This window comes from Protopterus annectens, chromosome 3.part0 (assembly GCF_019279795.1).
Source record: "Protopterus annectens isolate FY-2018-M chromosome 3.part0, PAN1.0, whole genome shotgun sequence".
Classification (NCBI taxonomy): Eukaryota; Metazoa; Chordata; order Ceratodontiformes; family Protopteridae; genus Protopterus; species Protopterus annectens.
Window position 1 is genome coordinate 282,852,714 of NC_056731.1, and position 26,621 is coordinate 282,879,334.

General features: G+C 45.6%; 1 protein-coding gene across 1 annotated transcript in view; it reads left to right on the forward strand.

Annotated features, from left to right (window-relative positions):
* The window catches only part of NEK10 (NIMA related kinase 10), a 3,576,599-nt gene that overhangs the window by 1,337,327 nt on the left and 2,212,651 nt on the right, over positions 1-26,621 (forward strand). The window contains exon 10 of the mRNA XM_044064761.1: positions 655-722. Coding sequence (XP_043920696.1) covers positions 655-722 — 68 coding nt within the window. The remainder of the gene's footprint in view (positions 1-654; positions 723-26,621) is intronic.

Genomic DNA, 26,621 nt, shown 5'->3' on the forward strand with positions numbered 1-26,621 from the left:
ACTTTTGGACTCTCTTTTGGAAAATCCAAATATTGCTTGTGGCTATCACTTGATTCTGTAGCTTATTTTGGTGGAATAGACATACAGAGACTTGGTTGTTTGACAGGATTCAGTCAGCCATTTACTCAGGTTAGCAGGCAGGATAAATACAGCTTCACCCCACAATTTGTTTGGCAGTACATACACCTCAAATGTGACTTTTGTCTCCCATTTATTTGAGCTGAACTGTGAGCTTGAGTACACCATGTAGTGTGATCATCCTGCATAGCTTGCAATGTGTTCTTCCCCATGGTCATGAACTGCTTAGCTCAGATAAAATTACTTTCAGTTTCTTTGCTCAGGCTTTTCACAGGCTTATGAAAGAAATGTCATTAACTTTTTTTAATCAGTGACTGTTAATGCATGGCAATAAAAATGTTGTGTTAATTGATGCTAAACTCCTTTAGGCTTCCAGGCTTGTTCAGAATGATGGTATGCAATTTATATATTTTTTGAATGACTCGTAGTCCAAAGCAAAAGCCTGCATGCTACACAGTTCAAGAACAAGCCAACATTCCACACTGACTGATGTTTCATTTAGTTGTGTTTTTAAACAATGCAATGGGCCCGTCTTTGGCTTTATTCATGACAGTAGTAAATGCATTGTTTTTGTAGATATATTTCAGAAGATTTCTGCTGCCGTTGATCAAAGAGAATGGATTGTTGCAAGTGAAGCACATAAAGTAAGTTGTCTAAACAGCAAGTAAAATGAGAAATATTTATCAATCAAGTATAACTTTAACCAGAAATCTCATTTATGGTAAAACTGTCAAGGAGCATAATTGTACTTCTTTTCGAAAATATTGTTATTTGTATGCAGTAACAGCTTATTTACAGTCATAGTAAAAAAAAAAAAAACATTTATGGATGTTTTTTATAACTTAGCAGCCGTTCAGAGCAAGTGTATGGAGTAACTATAATGTACCTAGTGCACAAGTGCATTACAATACTTTAGAGAGTATGAGATGATATCTATCTATCTATCTATCTATCTATCTATCTATCTATCTATCTATCTATCTATCTATCTTTGACTCTTCAGACAGAGTTAGGGATTGCAAGTCATAGTACAACTTTAACATACAGCACAGCTATCTTCTAGGATTCTTCATGAATTTCAGCCTGTCTCTTTTATGGATAAATGCTGGCTGAGCACGCACCCACCTGGGATCTAGATGGAATCATTTAATCGTAATTCTTGTGTATGTAGATTAGAAACAAATTGGCACCTACAGAAAGCTGCACTTTAAATGAATGAGGCAGTGTATGCTCATGATTAAGACAGAATTTCATGCTGTTGTCTGCCTTGATAATTATGCCCAGCTGCTTTATTGTCTGTTGTACTAGTGAGCAGGTTCAGTTGCTTTAGCATAAGAAGTGTTACTATAGCTCTATACTGTATATGCACCAAACTATGTCTTGATGGTGAGATACCATCAGTTAACTGGATATTTTAATTCTTTGTGAGACTTACAGAAACATTAAATGTTCATCATCTTGATCACTGCTGCAGTAGCCTTAGCTATATGGGTTATATCCTGCCAAGGATATAACAGCTGTCCAGCTTCCAAAGCTTCAGAGCATTTTCTATGAATTTAAACTATTCTACACTGTCCTGCTGCTTAAGAGAGTGCCTCTGTGGGCTTTCGAGGATTGACATTCAGCTTGCGCTGTTCCTTTGCACTGCAGATATGTTCCCTGTGGGGAAAAACCTTCCACAAAAAATGTATTGTTTAAATGTATTTTCCTGCTTAGGAAAGTTATTTTTGTCTGGGAGTTTGTGTTTTAAAGGGCTGTCATAAAACTTAACTGTACTTTTTTCCTGTCAGTTGAAAAGTTGTTTAAAGTAGTTGAAGAACATCTTTTCTGTGGAGAAAATGTGCTTACTTTTTTGGGGGTGGCAAAGTGTATTACAATGCCTTTTACTGTGTTTTTGTAGGAAAAGGTGAAATCTAATGTTGTTAATCTTCTTCCCATTCATCTCTGATGGGTTCACTTCCAAACACTCGGAAACGTGTTGGCCAAGTACCAAGCTCGCGTACACCAAAAAACTCTCGAGATAAGTTGCTACCCACAATGCCCTTCTCCCAATTGCCTCCAATCTCGTATGCCGCATAGCCATTTAGCTGCGTTTCATCGAGCTCTCCAGCTAAGTGAAATATTTTTGATATTTTTTGTGTTGATTGGACTTTTATCACTTTACTAGAACAGTATACCCTATCTATTCTTATCACTCTCCATATAACCTAATCTTCTCACTTTAGTTCTACCCGTTGGGTAATTCTTTGCCATTGTTGGTAACACCCTCTCCTACCATTGTGGTATTTCTTGATACCATCACTGGTATCTTCCTTTCTACTTTGTGTGTGTGTGTGTGTGTGTGTGTGTGTGTGTGTGTGTGTGTGTGTGTGTGTGTGTGTGTGTATGTATGTTGGTTTTGGATAAATATGTCCAATACAAAGTTACTGTTTGTTGTTTTTGCATTTACATTACCTGTAACACATTGCATTTAAGTTACCTGGCACTTGCTCACTAAAGCAATTATATAAGTCAGCACTAAAAAAAATTAAAAGCACTACACCCTCACAAACTCCCCTTGAGTACCTTGTTCCCCATTGGCCCTTTTTTTCAATTATAAAGGAATTCCCAATACTATTCTAGCATGTCCAAAGGTCAGTTGTCAATCTCCTCTCCGGTCCAGCTGGTGAATCTGGGAATCTTGAGGCAATGTTACAACTGCTTCATGTACACAGACAACCCTCTCCTCCTCCCAACAAATTCCAGCACATGTGAGAGATGCAACCATATATCCAAACTGGAGGCTAAGCTCTCTCAACTCAGTACTGGCGTAACCAGTCAGGAGGAGAAGGAAACCACACTCACTACAATTCCAGTCTCACATAGACCTACCACGACAGCAAACCAAACACATAAACACACAAAAACATACTCAGAGGCTCTAAATAAAAATCTGCATAAGCAGCAGAGACCTCCAAAGCAGACACCCAAGCAACCGCTACCCCAAAACAAAACACGTGCAACACATATCTCACAAAGCCAGTGTGCCGAACAGTCACAGCCCTTAAGGCTAAACAACACACCTGATACACTTGTAATAGGTGACTCTATCGTCAGGCACACTGACGTCCCGCTGACCAGGCTGAACAAGGAGAAGGTCACGGTGAGCTGCCTGTCGGGCGCTAGGATCTGCCACATGACACAAGCACTCAGGTCACTCCAAGGCAAGTACAAATATGACTCGGTCATTGTCCATGCTGGTGTGAATGACCTGAGACGTACCTCCCTGCACTACATGAAAAGTGACATAGAGGAGCTCTCTAAGCAAGTAGCCCAGGCCGGTATGACCCTGACCTTGAGTAGCATCTTACCCTCACCAAGAATGATGCCACAATATGAAGACAAGATGATCAATTTCAACAATTGGCTTAAGTATTGGTGTCATTCAAAGGGGATCCAATGCCTGTCAGCCTGGGATGACATGCTCGACAAGCCACGATGCTTCACTAGGAACGGCTTGCACCTGTCACCCCTGGGCTTTTGGATATTGACAAAGGCTCTTGCCACCCCCATAGTGCCTTTTATAGGCAAGGCTCAAAAGACAAACCACCTGTATAGGTATCTCAAGGGATAAGAAACTAAGAGTAATGCTACTCAACGCCAGAAGTCTAAACTTCAAGATGCATGCACTCGAAACTCTCCTTAGCATGGAGAACAACGATATCTGTGCAGTAACAGAAACCTGGTTCAAGGCTCCCAAGAGCACCCCAGCACTACCAGGTTATACCTCATACCGTGCTTTTCGGCCCCAAAACTTGGACCGAACCACAAAAGGAGGGGGAGTGTTAATATTCGTCAAAGATACCCACACCTCCAGGTTGGTGGCACAGCACGAAGCATTAGAGACTATCCATGTGCAACTAACAGTGGGTAAAACTGCCTTCCAGTTTATAGCCTGCTACAGACCACCCTCCCAAACCCAGGAACCCCACTCGGCCTTCCTGAGAACACTGGAAAATATGAATGTCTCTCCAAACACCATTATATTGGGCGACTTCAACTACCCAAACATAGACTGGGAGCATTACTCTAGCTCCAACACCCTAGCCCAAAGGTTCCTAGAATTTATAAACTCAAATGCTATAGAACAACTTGTTACCACTCCCACAAGAGGGGAAAACATACTGGTCCTAATCATCACCAACATGGAGACTTTATGCTCCAGACCAGAAGTGTGTCCCTCACTGGTAAGATCAGACCATAAACTAATTTCACTGGATATTTACATCCCAACCCCACCCCCTGCCCAGAAAACCACAGTGAAAAACTTCTCTAAAGCAAATTTCACACTCCTCAAAACCGAGGTGGAATCCTTCAAAGCCCCCGGGCCTGTGGAAAATATGGCCCAGACCACGGAATCCTTTATAAACGCATTCTATGAACACCTTCAGGAATGCATGGATCATGCAATCCCAAATAAAACCAAGACCCAATCCTCCAAAGGCAGACGTCCTGTCTGGTGGACCCCAGCCATAAACAAACTATACAATAGAAGGAGGAAGCTACTACATGATAGAGCAAAATCCCAAAAAAGGAAGGCATCTCTGATAAGTATTAGCAAAAAACTATGGGCACTCATAAAATCGTCTAAGGCCAGCTTCGAGAGAAAAATTGCACAGGACACTAAGGATAATCACAAGGCTTTCTTTAGTTATGTTAGTAACCTGGGTGGGAATTCCCAGATATGCTCAGAATTAGTCCAAAATGACAAAAAATACACTGAAACCACAGACATTGCCAACATGCTAGCTGACAGGTTCAGTGCAAACTTCTCCCCCCCCTCCCCACTAAAAGGGCAAATATCTATCCCAGCAGAGTGCTGCCCCCCTGACATCTCAGTTGCTCAGGTAAGAGCCGCCCTCTCCAAAGCAAAAAACACAGCATCAGTGGGACCAGACGGTGTCCCGGGCTGCGTCCTACATGAACTCCAAGAAGAGCTAAACTCAAACTAAAACTACTGTTCAATCTCAGCCTTACTACAGGATATGTACCCAAAGAGTGGCGTACAGCAACAGTGGTCTCTCTCCATAAAGGTGGTGCCTCAACGGATCCCGGAAACTATCGCCCCATAAGCCTGACTAGCTTGGTCTGCAAAGCTATGGAAAGGATCATCATGGACCTCATAAATAAAGATATTGGGGACCTACAGACACTGGATCATACCCAGTTCGGCTTTGTTAAGGGCAGATCCTGCCTCTTAAACCTGGTCAATTTCTTTGAAACAGTCACCAAGGCCATTGCCGAGGGGAAGGTGGTCCACACAGCCTACCTGGACCTCGCAAAAGCCTTCGATACAATACCCCACTCGGGCATTATAGATAAGCTCACCAGCTTAAATATAAACTCCTATGTCACTAGATGGGTTGCAAACTGGCTCAAGGACAGAACCCACATGGTTAGAATTGCTGGAGCCATGTCAGACTCCAAACCAGTTACAAGTGGCGTCCCACAAGGCTCAGTCCTGGGACCTCTCTTGTTCGGTATATATTTCTCGGAGGCACAGGCCAACACGGAAGGACTGTGGCTGACCAAGTTCACAGATGACTGCAAACTGGGCGCCATAATCAACTCTCCAGCTGACACAAGCATCCTCCAAAAGGGCCTCATAGAAACAGACAACTGGTGTCAGAGCCATGGCCTCAAGCTAAATGCCAAAAAGTGTATAGTCATCCCCTTTGGCAAAACAAAGTGCCCACAAATTACCACATAGGTGGTAATCCATTAAGTACAGAAGAAGTAATTAGGGACCTGGGGACCCAAGTTGATAGCAATCTCTCATTTGACAACCACGTGGCCAAAGTGATTAGAAAAACATTTTATATAGCCCACTTAATCATGAAGAGATTCACATCTAGATCAGGGGAGGTCATCGTGCCTCATTACTCATCCCTCATCAGGCCCATAATTGAGTACAATGCCCCTTTTGGGATGTACCTTACCAGACACCTGCAGCAACTGGAAAGACCCCAAAAGTACCTCACCAAGAGGATCAAAGGGCTCAAACAGATGCCATATGCTGCCCGGTTAAAGAAACTCCAGCTCTACTCAGTGGCATACCACCTGCTCAGAGGCGATCTGTGCCTGACGTATAAAGCCATGTCCAACCCGGAATTAATGGATATGCTTCACCTCAGAAAATCCAAATCCCATCAAGCCATGCGCTCGAGAGACTTGAACCTCAGCACTGAAATAAATAGGACATGCTGGAGGGACAGATTCATAACCCAGAGGCTCCCTTCACTCTGGAATAAAATCCCAGTCCAGGTTAGGCAGAGTCCCTCATTGACTCTCTTCAAGAGGAATCTTGATGAGTAGATGGGAGATCGTAGGTTTATCCTGGGTATCACTTCTGTGTCACTGTTAGACAGAGGCACAGTATACTAACCTCAAAAAAGGGCATAGCAAAATTAATTTAAAATGGGTGGCGAAAGCCAAACAAACTCTGGCTAGGCTTATAAATGCCCTAGGGCAGATAGCCTAGTATGAACCTATGAACCTCCTGCAGTGGTAAACTCCACAACAGTGATAGTCATGATGATTGTGTTTATTGTCTGTGGGTTTTGCATTTATCTGTGGAGCCCCCCTGTCAGATATGTCAGAATTTTAGTCACCGGACGCTGAATGAACGAAAAAATAAGTTAATCTTGAAAGGCCTTTTACCTACTCCTTTCGCAGAGGCTATTTCTGTGTTGGAGGCTTCAACCCCTCCTGTTAAGCACAAAAAATGGCCACATTCTGATCCCTCCTCACCTTCTGGTGACAGAGGTAAGACTTCTAAGCATAAGGCCCACAAGACTTCATCGGAGCACAGAGCCCCTTCTTCAGCTCTGACAACTATGGGTTTGACTTCTGCTCCGACTTCTATTGGGATGCCTTCTACCATTCCAGTGACAACTATAGCCTCGGTGCCGAAGCTACCTCCGGCACCCACTGTCTTGACTATGGCACCATCCTTTATTGCTCCAGATCCACCTTCAGTGCCGACTTCTCAGGAAACGATACCTGTGATTACGAGTGCCTGGTCGGTGCCGACAATATCCTCACCCTTGCTACCTGTCTCCAAACTAGAAACCATGGTGCCATTTTCTCAGACACCATGGACCCGATACTCTCCTTCTCTGGACCCATTTGCAGGACATGCTTATAGCCCCTTCTTGGACCTTCCAGATTCTCCTTCAGGAGCATACACGAGGTCCACCAGGAGCCTATCAGAACACGATGTGGTGTGTTTGTTGGATCAGGAATAGGGATTCTGTATGGGCCTAAGACTCATCCCCACTTGAGACTGGGTGCTGTCCTTCCCAGTACTCCCACATATTCTCATCCTTTGGACCTCCCGGTACTGAAGCTCTCTGTTCCGACAACTGTGGTGGTACCCCCCCCCCCACTCGGCACCAATAGTGCCTGTCACTGAGGCCCCAAGGTCGACTCTTTGGTTTTCAGTTCCGTCAGAACCATCCCTTCCTCCATCTCATGGTTGGGGGGCAGATTCCTCAGTTCAGGGCACGGTACCGAGTACCTTATTGGTGCTGTCCTTGGCTCCAGGAATTTCGCCGGCTCCGAACTGGCTGGAGGCTCCATCTCTAGGAGCGAGTCTGACGTTGCAGGTTGTGACCCTGGTTCCGAGACTGTCTTACTCTGTTCCGGGCTCCCACTCTTCTTCAGGTGGGCCTGCATTCCGGATGATGGAGAAAATGCTTGCCTCCGGAAGTGCTCCACTGACGTCAGAACTCCCTTCTGCTCCCTCTGAGCTACAGCTACCATGGGCCACCTCCCTGGGACACTGGGGGGAAAAGCCTCAGGATATCCCTGTCCAGGATGCCCCTTCCTCCGAGTCTTCCTTAGAAACTCCCACTGAGGAACCTTTTCAGATGAAGTCATGCAAGAGGAAGCACATCGACTCGTCTGAAGAGTCGCCAACTGAGGACACAGATTATGATGATGGGGAGGGGTCCCCATGGTCACCCCCAGATGATATCCTATTTGGAGACATTCTTGAAATATTAAAACAGAGGGGTGTTTGGAAGCCCTCCAACCCCTCCTCGGATGAATCCGTGTTCCTGCAGGCTTTTTGCTCCCAGCCTTCTACCTCTTGGGTGACCCCACCTGTCGACGAGCTGGTACAACTGATCATGCAGCATGCCAGGCGGAATCCCTGACTCCATAGAGGCCATCCCGAGGAGACCAGATAAAATACCCCCCCGAGGAGCGTCCACACTGGTCTAAGGGATTGCCAGTTGACGCAATGGTTGTGGCGGCAGCCACTAAAAGGACCTAGTGGAAGAAAGTCCTACTGTTCATCCGCCCAACAGAGAGCCTCGGGTGGTGGACAGACGGAGGAAGTGAGTTTTTGCTTCAGCGACCTTTGCTGTTAGGTCCCTGAATTACCTGGCACATTTCACAAGGCTCCAAAGAGATCTAATCACTGAGCTTTCTGGAACTCTTGCAGGTCAAGTTTCTGACGATGCGTGAGACAAGGTTGCTTCTCAACTTGCCACCCTTGAGTCCATATCCAACTCGTCCATGAGGTTGCTGTCTCATGCAACCAAAGGGGTGTCTATAGCTGCAGATGCAGGAATTGTTATTAGGCATCATGCCTTGATGCGCATATGTGACCTCACAGACTACTTCAAGTCCTTTTTAAATGCCCCTATTGAGCCTTCAGCCTTGTTTGGCTCCAAAGTGAGAGACACTCTGGCCAGGTGCGAATAAAACGGAAAGACCCTGTCTACCATTGGCCTGCGTTATTCCAAACCTCAAGCGTTCCTATTCCAGAGGAGTGGGAAAATCTGGTATAAAAAATTGCAGGGCCCTTTTCAAAATGCACGTGGCGAGGATTCCCCCAGAGGCAGAGGGGGTAACAATAGTGGAAGACACCCATTCAGGGGCAGAGGGGGTCCATGGAATTAAGACTCCAGAGATTTCTTCTCTGGCTGTCTTATCAGTGTTCCTGAAGCATTGCCTGATTGCTTTCCTCTGGAAGCAGTCGGGGGTCATTTTTCTCTGCACCAAGCTGCCTGGTGCTCTATTACAAACAATCGGGTGCAGAGCATAATCTCCAGAGGCTACTACATCCCTCTATCCTCCCCTCTGAAACCTCCTCGATGTTCCACCCCACTAAAAGGAAGAAACAGCTTCAGAAATATTGAAGCTATGTCAAAAAAAGAGTCATCCAACCAGTCCCTCCAGACCAATGTGGATCTGGGTTTTACTCAAGATTCTTTTTAGTGCCAAAAAAGACCAGAGACTGGAGAACCCATCTTGGATCTCAGCCACTTAAACAAATCAGTTGTTCAAACCAAATTCCGCATGGTTACTATTCAATCCATCCTCCCCTTTCTGAGGGAGGATGCTTGGATGTGCTCGATAGACCTCCGGGATGCTTACTACCACATCAAAATAGACAAGCGCTCCAGGAGTCTCCTTTGCTTCCGGCTTGGAGGCAATCACTGTCAGTTTCATGCCCTGCATTCGGTCTCTCGATGGCCCCCAGAGTGTTTATGAAATGCTTAGCAGTGGTAACAGCTCATCTGAGACTTCGAGGATTCCAGGTGTTTCCCTATTTGGATGATTGGCTCCTCTCTGCCCCAACCAAGCGTCTCCTGACAATGGCTCTTCAATACACCCTTTCTCTAGTGGAGTCCCTAGGCATAATTGTACACTGGGAAAAGTCCAACCTAGACACCCACTCAGCAACTGGAATTTATAGGGGCAGTACACGACACTCGTTCTTGTCTGGTATCTCTTCCAGCCCACAGACTCCAGAGACTAAGATCACAAGTGCGTGTGATACTCTGTCAAATGAGAGTGTCAGCAAGGGAAGTCCTTCAGGCACTGGGATCTATGGCTGCAGCCATCCCTATAGTTCCCTTTGCGAAGTTACACATGAGGATCTTACAATGTCTCCTCCTGATACAGTGGTCTGCAAACATTCATCCTCTAGACTCACAGATTCTCATAACCAGTTTGTGCAAGCAGGATCTTCTTTGGTGGATGAGGCCAGAAGTGGAATTGTTGTGTTGTCCCTTTCAGTCCCCTCAGCCCTGTGCCACGGTGACCACGGAAGCTTCCCTGATTGGGTTGCAGACTATTTTCAGGGAAAGACGGTCCAAGACACGTAGTTGAATTTAGAGGCCAATTTGCACATCAGCGTTCTGGAGTTAAGAACGGTGCTATTAGCATTGCAAGCATTCCACCTGCTCCTCCCCTCTAGAACTATTGCGATTCAGTCAGACAATATGTCAGTAGTCTGGTACATCAACAAACAAGGAGGAACCAAGTCATATACCCTGTGCCGAAAGGCCATGAGAATTTGGCAATGGGAGATAGCTTCCAACCCTTTTCTGATAGCAACGCACATCCCGGGAAAGTCCAACATGATCATGGATAGGCTGAGCAGGTGCATTCTGCTCCCCCACAAGTGGTCTCTCAATCCCAAGATAGCGGCTGAGATTTTCAGCTGATGGGGCCAGCCTTGCTGCGACCTTTTTGCTTCTCCCACGAACAACAAAGACAGCTACTTTGCCCTACTTCCCCCGGAGGTGGAGTCACTGAGAGACGCTCTGTCTCACGATTGGCTCATGGGTCTCCTATACACCTACCCTCTGATCCCCTTGATACCTCTTTTTCTAAAGAAAGCAACTTGGTTGAGATGCAAGGTGATCCTCATTGCTCCATTTTGGCCCCGTCATGTGTGGTTCCCCTTTCCCCGGCCTCACCTGATACAGCCTCCATGGATTCTGGACGCCCATCCAGACGTAATTTCTCACCCCCAAGAGTTAACACAACCAAACTTGTCCACTCTCAAGCTAACAGCTTGGCTTCTCCACTTCAATTATTCGCCAGGCAAGAAGCCCTGCCTTCTAATGTTCGTGATATTATTCTGGCCTCTCACAAACCATCCACCAGGAAACTTTACAGAGATAAATGGAAAAGTTTTCTTCCTGGTCTGTAGAATGAGGGTTGGACCCCTTTTTGGCCTTCTACCTCTTCTATCCTTCAATATCTATCTGAACTTTACAAGCATGGAGTGCCTGCATCTACTATATGAGATTATTTAGCAGCAATTTCCAATTTTCACAATGATTTACAAGGCACACTAGTAATGTCCACTTGATTTTGTAAAACCTTTCTTAAAGGAGTGTTTCTCTGTAGGCCTCCACTCAAATGCCCGTTAGAAGCATGGAATTTATCACTTGTACTGCAGGCCTTGTACCAGCCCCCCCTTTGAACCTGCTGCCAAATGCGATATCAAATTTTTGTCTTGGAAATCTGTCTTTTTGGTGGCTGTCACTTCTGCCAGAAGGGTTTCAGAACTACAAGCTGTGTGTGTCAATAGGCCTTATCTCATATTTCATAAAGACAGAGTATCTCTACGCACTAATCCATCCTTCCTGCAAAAAGTGGTGTCTGAATTCTCTGTGAACCAGTCAATTGAACTCCCAGTGTTTTTCCCCATTTTTTTTTAACAAAGGTGAATACTGTCTACATTCTTTGGATTTACATAGGCAATTATGTTTCTGCCTGGACAGGACAAAATCTTTTCATAAGTCTGAACAACTTTTTATTTTCTTCTCAGGTCCCAGAATGGGAAATGGCATTTCTAAAGTCACTGAGTGGCTCAGAGATTGTATATCCTTTCCATATTCATGTGCTAATGAAACCAGACCTCACACTATCAAAGCTCATTCAGCTAGGGCTGTAGCATTCTCTGTACCCTTCCATTCTAGAGCCTCTATGGATGATATCTGTGCAGCAGCCATTTGGGCTAAACCACACACCTTCATCAAGCATTACAAATTTGATGTGATTTCTAGAGGAAGAGCTGCCTTTGGCTCTATGGTGCTCAGGAATGTTCTGCCATAAGGGCCACCCAGGTATATCAGGTAGCTTGGGATTCTGTCCCATCAGTGATGAATGGGAAGAAGATTAACAGCATCAGATAAAGAAGTTATGTCTTACCATAACGTTCCGTCTATGTTGTTGATCTTCTTTCATTCATCATATCCCTCCCTCCGTCCCCCTCCATAGACTCCTGGTGGATCTTATGGGTCCTGGTGGTGTCTCATGGTTTTTCTTTGCATAGAAATGGTCTCTGCTGTTATCTATTGTCTTTGGCAAACTCGATCTGAGGTAATTTTGAGAAGGGCATTGTGGGTAGCAACTTAGCTCAAGAGTTTTTTGATGTACACGAGCTTGGTATTTGGCCGACACGGTTCCGAGGTCTTGGAACCGAACCCATCAGTGATGAATGGAAGTAGATCAACAACACAGATGGAGCGTTATGGTAAGACATAACTTCTTTTTTTAACAACTTCAGATTTTTACTGTTTGTACTGCTTTTTTTCCTTGGGAAAGAGGCACAGTTGTCGGCTTGACCATGGACCATTCTGGTCCCATGGACTGTCCTTCTTCCAGCCATGAAAAGAAAATAATAAGCAAATGACCTTTGCCACCACAGCAGACTAGCAGTTTACCTCAGCCACACATAGGTGTCTCTCTTGTGGCAAAGTCTGGTTCCTCAGGCCACTCATCTGTTACCCTGGATCACACTGGTGTGTAGCACCTGCAGCCACTATGGACTAGGGATTAGCCACATCATTTGCGACTCTTTGGGTTCTCTCAGTGGACAAAGGAGATCCACCCTTGTTGGTCCTGGGAAAGGGAACAGGTATGGCTTCCCTGTTTGTTCAGAATGTTCTGGACATCCCTGGACATGCTGCTGCCACTAACAGCACTGCTGGCCCAATTCTCCCTTTAAAAAAGAAACAGAAAACCAGATATCTTCCTCAAATTTATTTAGACAGGATTAGTTTAGTAGATATGGCTCAGAGTCTAATTCCAGCTATTGATCATTCAAAGAAAAATGGATACCCCATTTCCTTAAAAAAATAAATCAAGATTCTTAATCTAGACAGGAAGATGAAGGGACATATATTAGGATGTTCACCGTGTTGCCCTGCTGCAGTCATCACACTTGGGTTATCCTGCCATCAGGCGGTCCCGCAGTCGGCCTGAATTCCAAAGTCTTCCAAAGTTGGTTGCCGTCGCTTCTTCCCTGACGTCAGTGCTCCAGGGATATATAAGAGGCATCTGACGCCATTTTCTTAAGTCTTTCTTGCCGCGCGGTGCCCGAAGCAGTTCGCAAGTGCCAGTCGGCCGACACCTGAAATTTTCGATTTGAATTTCAGTCCGAAGTCTTCAATAAAGCTAAGTACCCCGTTGGGGAACCTTTTCTTGCCTCAGTCCGATGTCAGAAAAAGTTAACAATTGCATTTCTTGTGGGAAGCAAATACCTCGTAAGGATTTCCATTCCTGTTGTATTCCTTACCTAGGCCCAGACCACGACGTCACAGGTTGTCAGTTTTGTGCTAGATTTAATAAACAAACTATCAAACGCCGTTTTTGACTTCACACGTCATTTCTTTGGTAGGAAATTTAATTATATCATGCCATCGGAGCAGCCGACGACTGGCATACATAAAAAAATGCAAGGATAAGGACAGGCAGCCTAGGAACAAGCCAGACTCCGAGGCCTCTGCTGGGCCTGTCTCCGGTTCTCCGGTTTTCAGTGAGGTGCCTACGCAGCCCCTGATGACCATAGAACTGGAACCCCAGACAGCTGTGGATTCTTAAGCGGAGTCTACTAGGCCAACGCAGCCATCTTCCAACACCAGAGCAGAAGTAGACCCTGGTACAGTGGAAACACCTTCGGTTGCAGCAGGTGTCTTCAGACCGACTACACTCACCATTAAATCTTACGCTAAGCTTAAAACACCTTTAAAACCTAAGAAGACTGTACATCAGTCTACAGTTCAAGGCCCCATGCCTAAGAAACAGATGCTTAAGATGGCTGAAGATTTGATTACCCTAATCAGGGGTTCCCATCCCCCTCCTGATAAAAGACCAAGACAAGAGGAGGATTATGCTTCCTCTGACCAGGTTTCAATTTCCTCAGATTCTTCTGAGGAACAGGATTACACTTTTCCACCTTATGAAGACTCTGATGCTGAAGACTATATTCCCTCAGTATCTCCCCCTGAAGACTACTCCTTTGGGTAAACTTTACATACCATGAGGGAACATTTCCACTGGGAAGGCCAGGACTACTCTGACTCTAAGAAAAGGCTCCGAGAGTTCCTTTTACTACCTCAGCAGACACCTCTTGCTATCTCTCCAGTTTTAGATATTGTGGATGATGTTTACTTGGAGTCTAGTTTAAATCCAGACTCTCTACCCCTTGCTCCAGCCAAACCAGACAGATACTACAGAGTACCTGACTCACACAAATTCCTTTATAAAAGCCCTGTGGCTGACCCAGAAACAATTTCCCAGGGTCCTAAGGGAGCTAAAGCTTCTATGGCTAAAAATCCTGTACCCTCTGAAAGGGATTCCAGAGCCCGAGATAGATGGGGAAAGAAAATATACACCTCAGCAACTCTGGCTATGAGAGCATTAAATTGTCAGTTTCACATGCTGAAATATCAGCAATTCCTAATATCTCAATTAAAACAAAAAATGAGCACACATACTGAACAGTCTGAATTCAAGGAAATGCAGGATCTGTTGCATGCAGCTGAACAGGTGGGCAAACATACTTTACAATGCGGATTTGATTCGTTGGAAGCTTCCTGTAGAGCAGCTGTTACTGGCTCTGTCATACGTAGACATGCTTGGTTAAAAGAACAAACCCTTCATGATCATGTTATAGCAAAATTATTGGATACAGCGGGATGTATTATTTGGTGTCAAAGCAGAAGATGTTTTAAAGAAAATGGAGGATAAGGCAAAGTCTATGCAGACGGTCAAGGATTTTCGGCAGGTACAACCCCTCGTTTCAGCAGAAATTGGCCAACAAAAAACTGGTCCTTTCCAGCTTCTGACAGATCACAGAGGGGCAAATACAGATGTCGAAGGGGCAGAGGTCAGTCACAAGGCAAACCTCACCAATGGGGTACTGCTACCCAGAAAGGAGGAGAAGACAGGCCCCAAGCTAACAGAAGACAAACACAATGACTAAATCCTCAAACTATCAAGTAAATCTGTCCTGGCGGCTCCCTTGGGAGGAAAATTAGCATTTTTTGCAGACAACTGGCACATCATCACAAAAGACAAATGGGTCCTAAACATTGTCTCTCAAGGATACAGATTCCACTTTCATACCTTACCAAGGATAAAAGGAATGCCAAACCTGCCACCAAATCAATGGGCAGAGGCACAAAAACAAATTACAGCTCTCATGGACATGAGAGCCATTCAACAGTTACCTACACAGGAGAAAGGACAAGGATTTTACTCAAGACTCTTTCTAGTCCCAAGAAAGGACAAAGCATGGAGACCCATTCTGGATCTTTCAATTCTGAACACCTATCTGCAAGTACCAAAATTCAAGATGCTAACACTACAGCAGCTTCTTCCCATGCTGGGCAAGAATGCTTGGCTAGTAACGTTGGACCTCAAGGAGGCATACCTGCATGTCCCTATCAGACAAAATTGCAGAAGATACCTCCACTTCATTGCAGGTTCAACGCATTATCAATTCTCTGCACTTCCCTTTGGCTTATCTACTGCGCCCAGGGTCTTCACAAAATGCCTGGCACCAGTAATTGCATACTGCAGACAAAGAGGAATTCAAATATACCCATACCTGGATGACTGTCGTATTCAAGCAGAAAGCAAGGACATTCTTTTAAAGCATCTGGCATTTGTCAAACACCTTCTAAGTTGCCTAGGGAATACAGTAAATGAAAAGAAATCAAAACTGGTGCCCTCACAAACCATAATATTCCTGGGTGCCAGCTTGAATACAACGGCCCAGATGGCTTATCTCATGCCAGACAAGCAACAACAGCTGACTCAAAATTACAAAATAATGGCAACAAAGACCCAACTCCCTGCAAGAAAAATTATACAGGCCTTGGGATTCATGGCATCTTGCATAGTACTAATACCATTTGCAAAACTGCATATGAGGAAATTACAATGGTACCTGAAAAGCGTATGGACTCAGCACAGCCACAGCTTGGAAACAATGATACCACTCATTCCCTGCCTTCAACAGGAGTTTCTTTGGTGGGCACAGGCATGTCACCTCAACAAGGGTCAACCTTTCACCTTACCCACAGCCAGGCAAACTATGACAACAGATGCATCGGACTATGCCTGGGGAGCACACATGGCAGGACAGTGAATTCAGGGCAAATGGACTACAGATCAGAGGCATCTGCATATCAATCAAAAAGAAATGCTAGCAGTACAGAATACCCTAACAGCTTTCAAGGACCTCTTACACCCAGGACAACTTATAATAAAGATGGACAATACCACAGTAATGTGGTACATAAGCAAGGGGGCACACATTCCTACCCTCTATGCAGGCAAGCAATGACCTTATGGAACACTGCACTGTCTTACCAGGTTCAATTACAAGCACAATTCCTGCCAGGAAAGAAAAACACATTGGCAGACGACCTAAGCAGAAACATCATGGATCCACACGAGTGAAGACTAGATCCACAAGTATTTGCAATGATAGCTCAAAAATGGGGACGCCCAGACATAGATCTGTTTGCAAGCCCCCAAAGCTACCAACTTCAAAAATTTTGCACAAGGACATTCCATCCACAATCTTGGAAATTGGACACCCTCTCATTCAGTTGGAAAACATTAACAGTGTATGCCTTTCCTCCACTGCCTCTTCTAGCAAATGTACTGCTAAAAGTCAGATTAGAGAGGCCACAAATGATACTCATTGCACCAGACTGGCCACGCCAGCATTGGTATCCAGTTCTAAGGAACATGGCCCACGGCCCACCATGGATTTTACCACAAATCCCTCACCTGCTCACCCAGCGAGACAATCAGATTCTACACAGCCAGCTCAAGACTTTAAACCTGGCTGCATGGCAAATTACCTAAACAACCAGCCAACACCTCTATCCAAAGCTGTTATGGATGTCATTCTGGAGGGCAGGAGGCCCAGCACCAGGAAAACCTATTCTGACAAATGGAAAAGATATTGCGCCTGGAACCAGGCTAAAGGCCAAAATTGCCTTGATCCAAACATTCCTCAGATTCTACAATATTTAACTGAGATGTTGCACAAAGGTCTTTCCTTTTCATCTATTAAGATCCATGCCTCAGCTATTTACAACATGGATCCTCCTTTATTCTCACATCCACTCCTAAGACAGTACCTCAGAGGGGCTAAGAACATAAGACCGCCAAGGAGAGCACCAACACCTACTTGGGATCTCAACTTTGTTCTGGAAAAACTTACACTGCCGCCCTTTGAACCAGCTTTTTCAGCTGATTTAAAATGTATTTCATGGAAAACTGCCCTTCTACTAGCAATAACCTCAGCTAGAAGAGTCTCAGAGCTTCAGGCACTAATGGCAGTGGAGCCTTTCCTCATTTTTCATCAAGACAGAGTCTCTCTACAAACTAACCCTTCCTTTATGCCAAAGGTGGTATCCAGTGTGGCCCTAAACCAAACCATTCATTTGCCCACCTTTTTCCCAAATCCCCAGAACAAAGGAGAAAGACTCCTGCACTCTTTGGACATTCACAGGTAATTACATTACTACTTGGATAAAACTAAGGCTTTCAGAAAAACTGACCAGCTCTTTGTAGCCTATGCTACAGGATCACAAGGAAAAGCTATCTCAAAACAGACTATTTCTAAATGGATAAGGCATTGCATACGTTTCTGCTACACGCATCATGGGAAACCGGTACCTGCTAACATTAGGTCCCACTCCACCAGGGCTACAGCTACATCAGCAGCCTTTCTCAGGGGAGTGCCAACCAAGGATATTCTGGAAGCTACGAAAGACACAAAACGGCAAGCAAACTAGTAATAAAAACAAAAACAAACGTAAAACAGCGACCACCAGGAGTAAAATCCAATCTTTACTAACAAGTATCCAAAGCGCTTTTCGACAAGCCCAGTGCTTGCCTTCTTCAAAGGAAATGACACAACAGGTTTCAACTACATTGATATAATACCACAATTATTCAATCAACTGAATTAGTTAATTAAATAGTTAAAGAATTTAAGAATCTAAAGAACAGCCTGCATCAGTCAACATCAAGTAAAAATTAAAAACAGTGCTATAAATTGAAATATTTAAAACACTAAATAACATAAAATCCTAAATTTAATGTATAACTAAATATTAGCTTAATCAAATCATATAAATGCAAAAAATGTTAACAATAAATACATATGTAGTTATAATGTCATCTTGTAAGGTTTTTTAATTTCAAAATGCTAGCGATTGAACAGGTATCATTTAATCCAGGACCGTTAAAATTAGAAGAAGCAGAGCTAATTTGGCAGGTGAGACTGTACGCTTACAGATATCCTGGATTAAATGATACCTGTTCAATCGCTAGCATTTTGAAATTAAAAAACCTTACAAGATGACATTATAACTACATATGTATTTATTGTTAACATTTTTTGCATTTATATGATTTGATTAAGCTAATATTTAGTTATACATTAAATTTAGGATTTTATGTTATTTAGTGTTTTAAATATTTCAATTTATAGCACTGTTTTTAATTTTTACTTGATGTTGACTGATGCAGGCTGTTCTTTAGATTCTTAAATTCTTTAACTATTTAATTAACTAATTCAGTTGATTGAATAATTGTGGTATTATATCAATGTAGTTGAAACCTGTTGTGTCATTTCCTTTGAAGAAGGCAAGCACTGGGCTTGTCGCTTTGGATACTTGTTAGTAAAGATTGGATTTTACTCCTGGTGGTCGCTGTTTTACGTTTGTTTTTGTTTTTATATTCTGGAAGCTGCAACTTGGAGTTCAGTGCACACCTTCACCAAACACTATCACTTACCTCTATATTCTAAGACTAGAGCTGGTTTTGCCACTGCAGTTTTGCAGGGCCTACTAGCTTCTTCTAACCCTGCTTAACGCCACCTCCCATCCTTAGCTTTGGGATTCAACCCAAGTGTGATGACTGCAGCAGGGTAACACGATGAACATAGTACAGTTTTGTACCTACCATAAATGTAGATGTTAGAGTGTTCACCCTGCTGCAATCCAGGTTACCCTCCCTCCATCCCCTCTGAATTAGCTGAACTTATCTATACCACTCTATCCTATACAACCTCTGTGGTGTATTTGCTTGTCCCTAAAGGTATTGTTTTATTTTTATCTAGCTCTCTCTATATATATATATATATATATATATATATATATATATATATATATATATATATATATTTTGCCTACTTATTGGGGGCACCTGACATCTGGGGCAAGAAAAACTGAAGAAAATGGCGTTGGATGCCTCTTATATACCCCTGGCGCACTGACGTTAGGGAAGAAGCGACAGCAACCGACGCCGGACCAAGACTTTGGAATTCAGGCCGACTGCGGGACCACCTGACAGCAGGATAACCCAAGTGTGATGACTGCAGCAGGGTGAACACTCAAACATCTACATTTATGGTAGGTACAAAACTGTATTTTTTCTCCAAAGACTTCTGATTCAGATACAGGGGAAAGCTCAATATCCAATTGTGTGTGTGTGTGTGTCTGTGTGTGTGTGTGTCTGTGTGTGTGTGTGTATGTGTGTGTGTGTGTGTGTGTATTTCCAGAATGTGCGTATTTCCAGAATGTGCCACTGCATTCCATGGGAAGATACTGAGATTTCTGAGTCCCTTTCAGTCCCTGAGAAAATACTATGAGTTGTTACAAATGGAATTTTCAAAACTTTCACACATTCCTCCATTGCTATCAGCTTTGGAGCTTGTGTGTCATTGTCTGTAATTTTCCTGATAGCCTGCTGCTTCTAAAAAGGGAGATAGATTGTATAAAGCTTCTCAGTCTTTTAAGTTTTTTATACACTTATCCCAAGCTTGACTGAGCAGCTATAGTTTTAGTTAATTCTGCTGCTGCTAAACATTTAGTTAATTCCAATCCTACACTTTCTAACAAGAATGGAAATTAATTCATAAGTATGGGAAAAGTGTGTGCTTCTGTAACTTATTCAGAATTTCTAATTGTCAGGCTCATATGTTAAAATTTATTCTGACTAACTGAAAGTATGAAGAATGTTTTTACTGCATTTTCTTCTTGGGAAATAAAATCTACTTTTAATGGTTTAATTTCTTCCATTGTACATGCCACAACTCATTATTTAAAGTGTGTGTATGACTCTATTGACACCTGTTCCATAGCTATGGCCACTGATACTCTTTTGAGGAGGTTTGCCTGGCTGTATTCTCAGAAGCTCTTAGATGATGTGAACATTTAGATTTTAAATTCTCCTTTGGAGAAAGATATAATTTTTAGCCCCATTGCTAAAATGTGTGATGAGAGGGGTAAGTCGATGCACATAATCTCTACATACTCATTGCACCAGACCAGCCCACCATTCCCATATTTTCTAAGAGATTCTCTAATCCCTCGTCCAATTTTGGCAAGAAACAAACTAAACATTCTCAGCAAAATGCTGGTAAACAGGTATTTAAGAAGAAATGACAGAGGTTCCAAAAAGAATACAGGAATCCTCCAAAATCAAGGGCAGTCTAACAAGTGTGTTGAAAGGACCCTGTACTCACTCCCACCCTGACAATCTCTTTTCCCTTCCAGAAATTCTGCATCTCCACTTCTGTCTTTGGTAACAGATAGATGTTAAGTTGTCTATCTCGCCTTCATTCTTGCTGGTTGGGATCGGAGCCGATCCTTGGCTCCGATCCCACCCAGCAAGAAAGAAGGTGAGATGAAGACAACTAACATGGAACGTTATGGTAGGTACATAACTTCTTTTTTTCAGACAGATGGGTTTTGAAGATGATGCATCAAGCTTACAGATGGATATGGGAGGAAATTCCTCCTTTCCAGGGAGTAATTCATCATCGAACAGATTAGACTCCTCTATTTCCCCTTGTCCTTCAACATATCTTAAGGAGTAATAGATCCATTTCCAATTTACTAGATTTTAAAGGTTTTTATTTGGGGATGTTTTTTATGCCAAAGAAAGAAAATACTTGTAGACAATTTCTGGATCATTTTTTTCCCAAACTGATTTGTGATGGTGTCCATCTTCAAAATGCTGTCATTTCACATGTTAACCCTTCTTCTTCATTTAAGTTTCCCGGTAACACTAGATGTTAAGTTGTCTATCTCGCCTTCATTCTTGCTGGTTGGGGTTCGGAGCCGATCCTCTGCTCCGACTCGGCCATCTTCAAAAGCTTGAGAGCTGCTTACTGGCTTGAGGTCCCCCTATATCCCATGATGCCAGGCACTAGATACCCAGATCTCATTTGCCGCTTCTGCTGTGAGGTTGTTCTACTGGCTCAGGACGTATAAGCTTCATTATTATTATTGCTTTTTTTGGTAAAAAACTGTATTGGTTAGTGTAGAGTTAATCGTTAGAATTTAGTAATTGTAGCTAGTTTTTCTTCTAGATAAGCATTACCCTTCCTTAAGAAACTCGTTTTAAGTTAAAGAGTCCCCCCCCCTTCTCTCCCTTTTCCACAGAAAGGTTCTTTCCATTTAAGTTAGAGGTTAACCTTTCTTTCCATCTCCCTTTAAAAAAAAAAAAATCTTTTTCTTCTAATTAATCACTGTTAGTGTTTAGTGATAGTGTTCATTATTTTTTGTTGTAGTGGTACTTGTAGTGGGTTGTGGTAACTGTAGAGTGTTAACCTTTACTGTTGGTTACCCTAACTATCTGTGTGGAAACTTGTCCTTGGTTTTCTCCCTGGGATATCCAAGGATCCAAGGATCCGAAACCATCCGGATTCAAGAAGTGTGACTCATGCTGTCAGAAGATGTCTCTGACAGATGGTCACACTTCTTGTGTTTATTGTCTGGGCACTGTGCACCTGCAGGACTCTTACTCGATCTGTCATGCCTTCAGTCCAAGAGTCCTGCTGGAGCGCAAAAATAAATTGATTCTGAGGGGTATGCTTAAACCCCAAGATTCACTGGCGAAGGCTCAGCTGGTGAAATCTTCCAGGCCATCTAAACCGTCAGCTCCCAGTTCTGAGCCATCGTTGGGTGAAGCCACACAATCCATTTTGGCTCCGGCTGGAACCGATGTCCCCTCCCTCCCAGTCGGCTCCGACACGGTCTTCGGAGCTGGCTGAGAGTCGAAAGAGATCCAAGTCTCCTCCTTTGGAGTCGATACGTTCGGCTCCAAAGTCTCCCCTGCTCCAATCGGAGTGTAGTCCTCGATCATCCCACTCTTCTCGGTCCTCTAAACTTTCAGACCATGACTTGAAAAGAGTGGTCAGTAGGCTCTTAAAATCGCAGGCCCTAGCCAAAATGTTGTCCAGCCTTCCTCATCAGGAGTCAGCTCCATCCACAGCTGTAGGTATTCCTCCTCCGACTCTTCCTATGAGCTCAGAGCCAGTGTTTGTTGGGGTTCAAGTCATGGAACCGTCGGCGCCGATACCCTCTGTTTCGGTTCCGTCGTTTGCTCTGATCCCTTCCATGGTAGCTTCCCTGGAGGGATCTGGGTGCTGAGACTCCCTCGTCGGCTCTGAGGGGGCGAGTGGCATCGGACCCTTGTCCGACCCCGCTCTCCCTCTCGGTGCTTTGGCGCAGGTGAGTTTGGCTCCCACATCTGCCTCGGAGCCATCTCCCTCAGTGCGGGGAGGGCTTTTGGTTTCTTCGGAGCCTGAGCCTTCTCTGCATCTGGGCAGGGATGCCTTCAAGGTGATGAGGAGTGTACTGGCCCCTGAGTCAGTCCCATGATCGACCCCATTGGCTCCTCCCCCTAGGGTGCCTGCGTCAGCATCTGCCCCTCTTCCAGACCCCAAACGTGGGGATCCAGCGCTCCAGGACACCCGCTTAGATGTATCCTCCTCTTCCGAGGCCTCCCCTGATCTTTTAGAGGAGCCACCTCACAAGAGAAAATGCAAGAGGAAGCATGTTGACTCCCCCAAGTCTGTCACATCTGATACCGACTTAGAGGAGTCGGAAGGGTCCCCAAGATCCCCCTTTGAAGATGTCTCCTTCTCAGACATCCTTGAGATGCTGAGGCAGAGGGGAAACTGGACTACCCTAACCCCTTCCAAGGATGAGTTGGTATTCCTGGATGCGTTTGGATCCCGACCTTCCACCTCCTGGCTGTCTCTGCCTTTCGACCCACTGATGTCTGTGGTGGCTCGAAAGGCATGGACAGCTCCAGACACAGTGGAACCGACCCCTAGAAGACCTGCCAAGTTCATTACTGCCCCGCAGGACAAACTTCTTGACCAAGGGTGTCCCCGTTGATGCCATGATGGTAGCAGCAGCCACAAAGAAGGAGTTGGCTGAAACTTCTTCATCTGTCCATCCCCCTAACAAGGAGTCCAGGACGATGGACAGATATGGGAAGCGGATGATCTGAAGTAGGAACTTCATTTGTCAGCAACCTTTGGGATACGGATCTGATCTCGGATCCGAACCGGCAACTTCTACCACAGCATAGAGCTGAGCTCCTAGCTCCTCCCTTTACCCATAATCCCCTGCCTACCCTGACTGACCTCAGATCTAGTTTGCCGCTCTTCAAGCAACAGCTAGATTCCAGAGCTCTTGGCGATTTTGTGAGAAAACAGTTTTTTCTTTCTTATCCTTATTGAGTGGTTGTGTGTGCGTGTTAGGTTTACCCTTAATGCTAAAACTTCTTACTTAGCTTAAATTTTAATTTTAATTTTTTCCTCCCTGCCCCGCTGGTCGTAGCGTGTGTGTGTGTGTCTTGAGTGTAGGGGCCTAGTGAGTGTGCTTTACTTTGGTTATGTCGGAGGCCCCTAAAGCCATTTTTTCTAAATGCACCGAATGTGGTCACAAGCTTTCACCGGCTGATGGCCACACTCAGTGCGTTAGGTGCCTTGGGGTTGAACACCTCTCTTCGGGTTGAGCGATTTGCATGGCGTTCAACCCCAGGGCACTTAAGGATTGGAGGTCGAAGCTGGTTCTGGCGGGCCTTTTACCCCCAGACTCTGCTTTGGCCTACAGTACTTCGGTGACCGCTACCCCCCCCGGTAGCGGTCACTCCTGCCTCCCTTCCTCCGACCCGGACTCAACCTTCCGCTTCGGCTCTGGAGGATAGGGAGTCCAGGAAAGAGAAGCGGAGGGAGAAGCACCTTAAGCGGCGGGCCGATGACTCTTCATCGGCCCCACCCGCCAAGAGGGCTTCTCCGTCCAGGTCTTCTCGGTCTCCTCCTCCTCGGATCCGATCCCCTTGTTTCTCCCCGGGACCCGAGGAGGAGGTGACCCGGTCCCCATCGAGGTCATCGAGGCGGCACTCCAGGTCGGCCCCGGTGGCCTCCTCGAGGTTCACCTTTAGCATGTCAGTTGCGGACATGGACCGGATGATGAGGAGATTCATCCAGGCCCAGATGCAGATGGGAGTGCTCTTGCCTACCCGCCCCCATCCGAGGGGAGCTCGACCCCTTTTTTCGCCCCTATTGCTCCTTCTCCGACCCGCATTCCGGGTTCGGAGCACTCGGAGCTGAGCCATGTTGGATCCGGGGGTGGGTCGGAGCCGACCGTGCTGGGCACGTCGGCTCCGATGGCTCCCTCGAGTTTGTCGGATCTGTCCTCTCGGAGCCATGGGCCAAGCTTCAGATCCAAGGGATTCAGTGTGCTTTCGGCTCCATCCCAGTCGGAGTGAGCTGGTCCCTCAGATCCGACTTTCTCGGCGCCAGGTCCGATCCCCCCTTCGGATCCGAGCGGGAGCCAGGTCTCAGATCTGTCAGAGAGTGGCTCCCCCTCAGCTTTCACTGTGGTGGAGAGGGCACTGTCGAGTGCTTCCAGGCCTCCAGTCCTGGCTTCGGCTCCCTCCCGCACTCCTTCTCATCTGGTCCGGGCTCCCCTCATCCGGCCCTCGGGGCAGCCTACCTCAGCGCCTCTAGGAGTTCCAGTGGAACAAGATACAGCCCGTGAGGACTCCTCGGACAGCCCCCCCCGAGGAGGTTCCTCACAAGGCGATGTGCAAGAGGAGGCACATAGACTCCCCTGAGAGTCTCACCGAAGATACGGACTTAGATGAAGGGGAAGGCTCCCCTAGGTCACCCCCAGAGGATGTCTCTTTCGGAGACATCATGGAAATGCTCAAAATCAGGGGTTGGGTGGTCTGCCCCCAAGGCTTCCTCTGATGAGTCCATATTCCTTGAGGCATTTGAGGCAGGACCATCTACCTCTTGGGTGTCCCCTCCACCCGACCCCTTTGTGGATCTCATATCCACTAGGGCTTGGAAGGAACAGGACACCGTAGAGCCAATCCCCAAGTGCCCGGACAAAATTTTGAGCCCCCCTGCAGAGAGATCACACTGGAGCAGAGGTCCACCTGTGGATGCCATGTTGGTGGCTGCAGCCACCAAGAAAGAGTTGGCTCAGGAGAGCCCCACGGTTCATCCTCCGAGCAAGGAGTTTTGCGCGATGGACCGTCTTGGGAAGTGGGCCTTCAGTTCAGCGACCTTCTCTATGAGGGCCTTGAACTACATGGCACACATTATTCGGATGCAGCGGGATCTAATTAAGGAATACGCTGCTTCCCCCCCCAGGGTCCATGTTGGGGGGAGACAAGGATCTGTACTCCTCCCGAATGGCCACCCTCCGCTCTATTTCTAACACCTCTATGCGGCTTTTGTCTCATGCTACGGAGGGAGCCGCTAGAGCAGGCAGAGTTGGGCTTTTCATGAGGAGACAGGCCTGGCTCCATCACTGTGACTTCTCAGAACCCTTTAAGGCGTCATTCGCGAATGCCCCTTTTGATGGTTCTGCACTGTTCGACAAAACCGTTCGCGACACTCTTGTCCAGAGCGAGAAAGACGGGAAGACTTTGTCTGCCGTCGGAGTCTGCTTCTCTGCACCCCAGAGGTAATTTTCTAAGAACCAAAAGGGTCAGAAGAAGATGTGGTTCCGAAAATCGCATCAATCCCAGTCTGCTCAGGACAACCAGTCCTCTCGTGGCAGAGGAGGACAGGGAGGACGCCGCCCCAGAGGCAGAGGGGGTCCCAGGAATTTTGGGTCCAGAGAATCGTTCTCTGAGAGGCCCACGCAGAACCCCTGAGGGGTTGCCTGGCTGCTCCACTCTGGAGGCAGTCGGGGGGCGTTTTTTGAGGCACCTAGCAATGTGGGAGTCCATAACAACGGATCACTGGGTGCTTCGTATTATATCCAGAGGTTACCAAATTCCCTTTATCGTAACCCCCAGAATCAGAGGCCTCCCCGACGTACCACCCAATCAGAGGGAGGCGACTGCTGCAGAAATTCAGCAGCTTCTGCAAAAAAGAGCCATCCAGCCCATCCCCCCCAGATCAAATCGGATCAGGGTTTTACTCCAGGTTCTTTCTGGTGCCAAAAAAGACGGGGGACTTGAGGTCCATCCTCGACCTCTCTCTCCTAAACCTGGCGGTACTCAAAGAAAAGTTCTGAATGGTCACGTTGCAATCCGTCCTCCCCTTATTGCAGGAGGACGACTGGATGTGCTCCATAGACCTCAAGGATGCGTACTATCACATTCTAGTGGACAGG